Source organism: Antrostomus carolinensis, unplaced genomic scaffold, assembly GCF_000700745.2.
Source record: "Antrostomus carolinensis isolate BGI_N321 unplaced genomic scaffold, ASM70074v2 scaffold28365, whole genome shotgun sequence".
In the NCBI taxonomy this organism is placed as follows: domain Eukaryota; kingdom Metazoa; phylum Chordata; class Aves; order Caprimulgiformes; family Caprimulgidae; genus Antrostomus; species Antrostomus carolinensis.
In genome coordinates this window covers 439-9,076 of record NW_010314757.1, presented here as the reverse complement: position 1 = coordinate 9,076, position 8,638 = coordinate 439, and the positions used below count along the sequence as shown (strand labels likewise).

Sequence of the window (8,638 nt, the reverse complement as noted above, 5' to 3'; positions counted from 1 at the left end):
CTCTTTCAAACATTAGATTTTTTTATTGCAACTCTAAGTCCACTTGCCCATCTCAGAGCACTCACTTTATCCAGCTGAAGGTGGTCTAACAGTTTTCTGAATCCATCACAGAACTCAAGGTGATCCCAGTACACTGGATACTGCAGCTAAAATAATAACAAAGTTAGGAAAAGCCAGTTTCACATCAGCACCTGCCAGCTGTTTGCTTGAAAGTCGTGCCAATCCTTACATTAAAGGTTTCCAGACAGCAACCTGCCTCTCCCCTACTGTGAAGCTCAAGCTCCTCAGCAAGGTCTCTACTCCAGCCAGAGGGTGAGAACACCTTCCCCTCGCTTGCACAAAAATTATACAAGCAAAAGTAGCACAGAGCAAGTTTGTTGGGGAAAGTGCAGCATTGCTTCATTCTGCACTCAGGGGGAGGAGAGGCTGGAATGATTTTTCAGCAATTCCATAGCATGTAGAGAAATCATTAACTGCTGCTAGAGAAACAGCAGTACCCCTAAAGCCATACTGTTTAGCACAAATATTGTACAAGCCGATCATTTCAGTTCAGCTCAGGAGCTGAGAAGCCACAGAAGAGCAAGCTGTTAGGATTTTAAGGAGTGACTTAGTGTTTCCAGCAAGGCAGGTTAAGAACCAGGTTACCCACCATCCCCAAGGCAAACACAGAAACCCTGAACCAACCCATAAGCTTGCCTCATGGCTAACAAAGATCCAGCTGAAGGCAAAGATGAGTGGTGTCCAGGGCACAGAAGGGAAAAAACAGATTGAGAAGTTAATAATGTGTATGCTGCCCAGGGAGGGTGTGGAGTCTGCTTCTCTGGAGACATTCAAGACCCACCTGGACGCCTTCCTGTGTGATCTCATTGAGGTTCCTGCTCTGGCAGGGGGGTTGGACTGGATGATCTTTTGAGGTCCCTTCCAATCCCTGACATCCTGTGATTCTGCACAGGGCTCTGGGTAAATGCTGCCCTAAGTGTACAGCAGATTTCAGCCTGGATCTGCACACTACATACTCTGGAGTACAACTTGGAATCAGTTTTTTGGTGGATTCTCCTTAGTCAACACTAAGTAGTTCATTATCCAACCTCTGATTAGAGCAACAAGCACAAGCAGGCTGACTTTGACACAGGACTGAGAATACTCACAGCGATAACTCTGTAGCCCCATCCAGTCAGTGCCAAAATTTGCTGGAAAAACACATCTGCAGTTCCACTTACAGGAGGAAGAAATATGAGTGGGCATCGAATGCTCCTAGGTCCTGCATCATACAGCGACCAGACTTTACTGTCGTCATCATCTACTATTATCTGGAAAAAAAAGAGGCACAGGGGGTAGAAGAAATACACAAGAGAAATAAGGTTTTTCAACCAGCTTCCAGGATTGCTTCTACATAATTTCTGTCATCTAGTAAATATCATAATACTCAAAACCCCTTTGAACAAGAGCATCTTTTACTTCTCTTCACAACAGCTCTCTTCTCTAAGGCTGTTTACTAACTGCAGTTACAAAGTTTGTGTGAATACTGCTGGAAACAGAACTGTGGCCACGTGCTGTCAGACCAAATGCATTGTGTGTCCTGACGTAAGCTGGACAATGAACACTGCACCCTGCAGAGTCAGCAGCAGCACGACACGTCGTGGCTTATGGGAGCTCATCCCTCTGCAGACAACTGGAGAACACTGGGAGTGCTGAATTATGTTGTTTTTAGAGTGATAAACTGCATTTCAGAAATTACCTCTGGGAAATATATATAGATATATATATATATCTCTTCCTGAGGAAGTGCTGTTAAATAAAAGTTTCCAAAGCTTTGATCTGGATTTCAACTCAGAGGACCTTAGTGAGAACGATGGTACATCTGGATCTGAAAATTCATATGGAAATAAATCAGGGGTACAGCAAGGCTGTGCCCCAAAGGGTCAGGTTTATGCAATATTTCACATACAGAAAAATACGCTTGGGAAAGGAGCTGCTCTGCCATGGCCCAGGAGGTCAGTCCAAGGTACCAGAGCAAGAGCTGAAGGCTGGAAGAGCCCACGCTGCCCCTGGGGTTTTAAACAACCATCTCCATTTGCATTCCCTGGACAAAAGATGTTAGAGGTCTGAATCCGTGCGAGCCTGCTGAATTAAGCAGCTAACACCACACGTTATTGATCTGAAACAGTTACGGTTGGCTGGCAGACACAGAGATGCACACAAGTCCCAAAGCAGCACTGCAAAGCTGACCTGGAAAAGAGAACGCTTCCATCATCTGGCAGCATCTCAGGAGCATCCGACCGCCTAGGACACGCGGCTGGCTGAAGCAGATGATTCACACACAAGCTGCTATCCTGCATGAGCAGTTCCTCGTACAGTGCCCATCTCAGGGCAGAAATTAAAACTCCCAGCACAATTAGTAACATTAAATGTCTAAGAATTAAATAAAGGTCTTCTTTTCTAGCAACACTGGAGCCCAACTTAATTTTCCAGAGTCTGTTTTACCAGCAAACTGTTGTGTATATTTAGGATGTTCTTCCAACCTTTTACAACTCAGAAAAAGCGTGCAGCTCGCATCAGATCAACAAGCACAAGCTGCTGGAGAAAGCCTGGGTCACACAGCGGGAATTCATCTCCTCTGGATCAAGATTTGATAGCTTTTTGAATAGTAATATACAAGCAGCATTCACTTTTCTATCACCACAGTATAAAGCTTCTCAGGGAATCAGAAGAGAACAGAGTATCACAAATCAGATTTGCTTGACTAACAAATCTGCTTGTAATAAAGCCAGTATTGCAGGCTCTGAGAGCATGTGAGAAATCACGATGCTGCTGTTTTGTAAAGAAAAACAGAACAAAAAAAACCCAACAACAACAAAAAAAAAGGAAAAAGATTGCATACCAGAGCTTCCAGACCAGTAAAACCATTTTAAAATAAACCTTGTACAAAAGTCCCTTGGCACACAACTCCAGAGCTCTGGGCCTCGCCGTTCTCAGCTGTCATTCCATCAGTAATTTTGGATTGGTTCAGGGTAACTGTCAGTAACTACTCCAGAGTTTATCTTTAGGAATATTTCCAAAGGCAAATCGTACTCCTTGAAATCACAAAACCAAAGGTAGATCACGTCCAGGGAACTGAGGCTGAGAGAACATTTCTTTCCTGGAGCACAGACAATGAATCAATGGGTTTGGACAATTGTTCTCTTTGATTTCTAACCACATAGTTTAACTCCAGCTCCCAAACGAGGTTAAGCACCACACAGCGTGGTTAACTGCTGATTTGCAACATCACCAGCCTCCTTCTTGTTCTGGTCAATCAATCAAGATCACCTACAGTTTACAGCAAGGGTAAAATCTGCACTGCATGGAAACAAGGGGCAGAACTTCCCCCTTCAGTTTAGCAGAGCCAGGGTGTTCTCTGCTGAAGACTTTTAGGAAGGAGTTATCTAAGACAGCAAGATGTGTATGCAAATGCTCACAGGCAAAGCTAAAGACTTAGTTTAAGAAGGTTATTTTCTGTCCTGTACTTCCTGTATCTGACAGGAGCAGGAAGGGTGATGGAGCTCTGCGTTTCCTGCTCCTGTCAGGACAAGATCTCAGCCTCTTTTCAAACAAATGGCTCCAGCTCTGCTTCCTTAGGTCAATCTGACTGCAGCAAGGTGTGGTCACCAGCAGTAACGATGGTTGGTTGTTCCTTGCTCTCTATCCCAGAAGTGCCTGGATTGGAAAAGCCCTTTAAGCTCATGGAGTCCAATCATGAACCCAACACTGACAAGTCCCCGACTAACCCATGTCCCTCAGCACTATGTCTACACAACTCTTCAATCCCTCCAGGGATGGGGACTCCACCACTGCCCTGGGCAACTCCTTCCAATGCCTCAGAACCCTTTCAGCAAAGAAATTCTTCCTCACATCCCATCTCAACTGCCCTGGACACAACTGGAGCCCATTTCCTCTTGTCCTGTCCCTTGGTCCTTGGTTGAACAGACCCACCCCCACCTCTCTCCACCCTCCTCCAAGGGACTTGGACAGAGCCAGAAGGTCACCCCTCAGCCTCCTTTTCTCCAGGCTCAACACCCCCAGTTCCCTCAGCCAGGAACTCAGCACACTTGTGCTCCAGACCCTTCCCCAGCTCCGTTGCCCTTCTCTGGACACGCTCCAGCACCTCCACATACTGCATATGCTTTGCCTCTACTTTTGGGGGGATAATACAAGCAAGTGTAATCCTAAAGACTGCTTCAGAGATTAATGACATCTGCAAATTGTGGGTTTTTTCCTTCTCTCTCCAGAAATCAAGACTAGTATGTTTATTTTAACCTTTTTCATACACCGTACTCATCACTGTGGCATCACTTTACTTTTGACTAGACCAAATCACTCAAGGGGGTAAGGTATTCCCTAGTCTGAAGGTCACCAGGTCAACAACAGCTTCAGTTTACACGTGTCCCCACTTATGAAATGCTGAGTCGTCAGCAGCAGCTGAAGGCAGCGGCCCCTGGCAGTGAGCTGCAGTGTCACACAGTCCCCACGGCAGCGTTGTAACCAAAGCCACCAGCTCCTTTCATTCACTGTCCTGCATCCCATAACACAGCACCTCAGAGCACTCACACATCTTCCCACTGAAATACTGTCTCCTGGCTTTGCTGACCCAGTGAGGCATTGCCTGGAGGCAACAGCAGGGCACTAACAGATCTGGTACTGGCCAGAAACAGAGAGCAGCTGGACAGCCAGAGCATGCACAGTCAACAGCAACAGATCTTCCTTATTTACTGAAAACACCAACTGGCAAAAATGAAAGAGAAACCCTAAATGGAAAATCCCACAGCCCTTCCATAAAAGTGATTTCTTAAAGAAAGCCACATACCACTCAGAGGAAATAATGCTGGGCACATTTAAGTTGTTCTTTAGGTTTAGGACACAGTCCCTTCCAAGTGCCCCAACTGCCACCAACCTGCTGTTGAAAGAGGCAACGTTGCTCTTGCCTCTGCTGCCAGCACCATCCCTGTGTTCATCAACCACACAGCTATCCAGATTAGGGAGTTGAACCAGGTGGAAGTCAGCACAAAAACAAGCTGTAAAACACCCCCGGGAAAGCCAGTCAGTGACTGCTCAGCTGGTACGGTTACACCAGCGACCGCGCTTGCAGGAGCAGCGGGCTGAGGTGCAAAGGCAAGACTGTCCTTCAGACTGGCAGGAGTCTGGGCTGCTGCTGCAGGCTGGTCTGTAAGCACAGCCCAGCAAGGCTCATCTGCACAGGTACATGTGAGAGCAAGCCCAGGTCAGGAGCTACATACCAGGACTGCACTCCATGCCCCCTGCTGCTTGGCAGGTAGAGAGCAGAAGTCGGAGCACCTCAAACATTCTCCTGTGGTTCAGTGAAAGGAAGTGGAGAAATCCATGTGAGAAGAGGAAGTGGTTGGGCAGCGTGATTAAGCAGAAGACATTTAAAGGACACACAGTGGAAGAAACCACTTGGTTTTTTGCACTGTGTTTAAGGCACCTTTCTGCTCTGAGGAAGCCTGCGTGCAGCCTGACTGTGGAGAAGTTGCCTTCACACACTCTGCTTCAGCCTGAGGCCGATGGGTAGGAACAGTGGAGGTGGCTCTGGCAGCACAGTCTCATGGCAGGCAGGTCAGTTCCCCTGTTCCCCTGGCACAGTGCCCACTGGCAGCTCCGTGAGAGGCCACACACGTGGTCCCCACCACGTATTTCCTCAGAGTCTCCTCCTGTGGTATCAGGATGCCGGGTACTGCTGCCCGTGCCTCACAACAGCAAGCCTCTGCTCCCCACCATCACATGTAGAAGTGACCTCTGAGAAGCATTTGAAAATCAAGAGAGTGCTTTCATGCACTCCTGTGACACATGGGACAACAGTTGAGGAGATAAACCAGGTCACTGGCACAGCCACAGATGTTCTGCATTAACCAAGCAGCTTAGTCTCCCCCACTACAAAGCAAGGGGAGACATTTCACCCACAAGTTCTATTACAGCTGTACGTACCTTTTTAAGAGGAACTGTGCTTCTGAACCAGTTATAGTCAGGAGAGACTTTAATCTCTCCCATGATGTTTAGAAAACACTCAGTTTAGGTCAGCCTGAAAAAAAAGAGAGAGACAAAGTCAGAAATCAATACAACAGCTTTACCGTAGGCAGCACTCAAAAGCTGTGCCCTGTACGTAAAGCATTTGCTCTTATCAGTTGATGGTACTCCCTCTGCCTCATGCCAAGTTTACTTATCCACAGTTTTCATCACAAACCATTTAATTATTCTCCCGAGAGGCAGTCACCTGACTGCCCCACTGTACCACTTTAATTACGAAACGATGACGCTTTTGTAACAGCGTTCCCGTGTAACAGTCGCAGAGAAAGACAATTGTGCCGCAGGCTTTCAGTGGCTTAAAAAGCTAAAGCACCTTTTCAGTTTGGTTTTAATTTATAAAACACTCCACATTTTTATCTAATAAGTATTCATACAATTCACTAAGCAGTTCAGACAATCAATACACATTATGTCATGAACCTACAGCTTAAGTATTCAGTTCTTCCATCTCAGTATAACTGACCCAAAGGAATCCCAAAGCACATCGGGAACATCAGCTGATATGAAGATTAATTTTACAGAAGAGCCTTGAAGTTTTAATTCTATCCACACAGAAGCTCATTCTAATCAGGAGTTACCAACAAAGAGATCTTTGAAGCACACCAATTAATACAGAACAAATTGATCCCGAGCTCGGTCCAGGCAGAAATGCCACTAATTCGGTCTGAAGTCAGAACGTCCTAGCATACATAATAAGTGTCTTATAACACTCCATTAATTAATAATAAACACTTAGGTAACTTCTAGATTTAACTTTTTTTAGAGCAGTGAGAGACCATTAGCTCCCATTTACACAAACAGATGGTATCAAACAGGTTTGAAGCCTGCAGGCTCAACAGCTTTACTCTGAAAGCCAAACTGTCTCAGGAGATTATTTTCATCTATTCACACACACAGCACTGAGCAGAAGAAAACAAAGCAACTCTTGCTCTTGTTACTTAACAGTTGCCAAGTCTAAATCAATAGGTTTTGTTTCTTTAATTCTTCATAAAATAAGACCTTGGTATGTTGTGTGAGTCACTCCAATTCATTTCTCCCTGTGTGCAGGTTTAACTAGTTTATTGGGTTACAGCTGGATTTACAGTTATTTACAATTTCCTCATCTTTCAGTCTTCATTTGCCATTTCCTAAGCACAGAAAACATGAATTTTCAAAGGGAAAGTACTTTCTAAATTGCAAGACAACATATATCTTCCACAGAGCAGGTGATACACTTTTTATGTCTAACAAGGGTGTCTGAGGTAGGAAATTCATCCGCATGGCCATTATTTCAATTTTGCAGGGCTTCATTTTGGTGCTTGCATCAACTATTCTGCTCTTTGTCACAGCTTGGCAGCAGGTAAAATTACAGCAGAGGTAAAAAAATGTCTATTCCAACAACCTGCAGATCAGAGCAGGCAAAAAGACGTGTTACTGAATGCCGGGGGGGCAGCTGGCCATTAGAGAAAGGAAACAGCAATTTAGTCTACTAAATGCCTTTCTACAACCATGAATTATCAAGAAGTTATTCAGCAAACCACAGCGTGACAAAATCATAGCAGAAATAACAAATTGCAGCAAATGCTTTAAATCAGCACGTCCTCTTTGAGGATTCTGTTAGAGCAGGGCCAAGAAACCCAAGTCACGGTCAGGGCCTCGCTACACCAAGCACTGCACGGACACAGAGGCACAGGAGAGAGACTTTCTACTCATAATTCTGGTTGCCATAAAGGGTTGGCAATCTCTTCCTGCTGTGATCACCTTCCTTTTTGTGCCACAACGGTCTTTCAGCACTGTTAAGCTAATTTGTGGGCTGGCACATCACTTGGAAGCACCAAGTTGTCTATCATTAGACCAGGTAAGGAACAGGTACAGATGGAGATGAACTTTGTCCCATCAGGTTACCTCAGCTCACACCAGAGCAGGTTAAGAATCCATCCAAAACCTAAATTTTGAGCTTCCCAGGTCACCTGTTATCACTTGAGGAAGCAAATCACTGGTCACCAGAACCTGGGCTGATTTCCATCAGCTCCTTTCTTGTACAGGTGCATCTGCGACCCCCTCATTCCTAAAGCTGCTCCTCTTTTAAAGCAAGAGTGAACACTTTTTCTTTGATTATAGAGGGGTTTTTTGCTGAAGTCAATGTCCTATTCCTGAAGTATTTTTTTCACCTTGGCACAGAAATGCCACATTAAATTTGCACGCACAAATATTTGCATCGACAACAACTACGCGCTTCGCTCTCCCAGCCACAGAAAAACTGAAACATGAACTCTAAACAGGGAACCAACAACCACCGAAGGTAACTCAAATCACAAAGAACCTTCTGCTGTTCATGACTGAGGCTCTAAAGACTCGAGTTTCATCTGCAGTAAAACCAAACAACTCCAACCTCCCGAAAATAATTCCCCCAAAGGAAGAACCACCTTTCGACGCGTTCAGAGCACTTGATAATATTCTCCTTGCGAGTTATCCCCACTACACCAGTAACACTTCCAATTCTTTATCGATTTAGAAGGATTTGGATGCTGCCACGAGAGAGGAAGCCCTGCCAGAGCAGATTAGACGAGTGGTGACTCGC

General features: G+C 45.4%; 1 protein-coding gene across 3 annotated transcripts in view; it reads right to left on the bottom strand.

Annotated features, from left to right (window-relative positions):
• SPG21 (SPG21 abhydrolase domain containing, maspardin) overlaps positions 1–7,181 on the bottom strand; it is a 10,366-nt gene extending 3,185 nt beyond the window's left edge. Inside the window, exons 1-4 of one of the 3 annotated variants that reach the window (XM_010167752.2) lie at positions 7,171–7,181; positions 5,980–6,073; positions 1,149–1,310; positions 66–146 (exon numbers count right to left, since the gene is read on the bottom strand). In XM_010167752.2, the coding sequence (XP_010166054.1) occupies positions 66–146; positions 1,149–1,310; positions 5,980–6,042 (306 nt within the window). In that variant the 5' untranslated portion in view covers positions 6,043–6,073; positions 7,171–7,181. Of the gene's footprint in view, positions 1–65; positions 147–1,148; positions 1,311–5,979; positions 6,074–7,170 lie in introns of those variants that run through there. The other 2 variants (XM_010167754.1, XM_010167753.1) reach the window with 2 other exon arrangements.
• Positions 7,182–8,638: the final 1,457 nt, after the last annotated feature.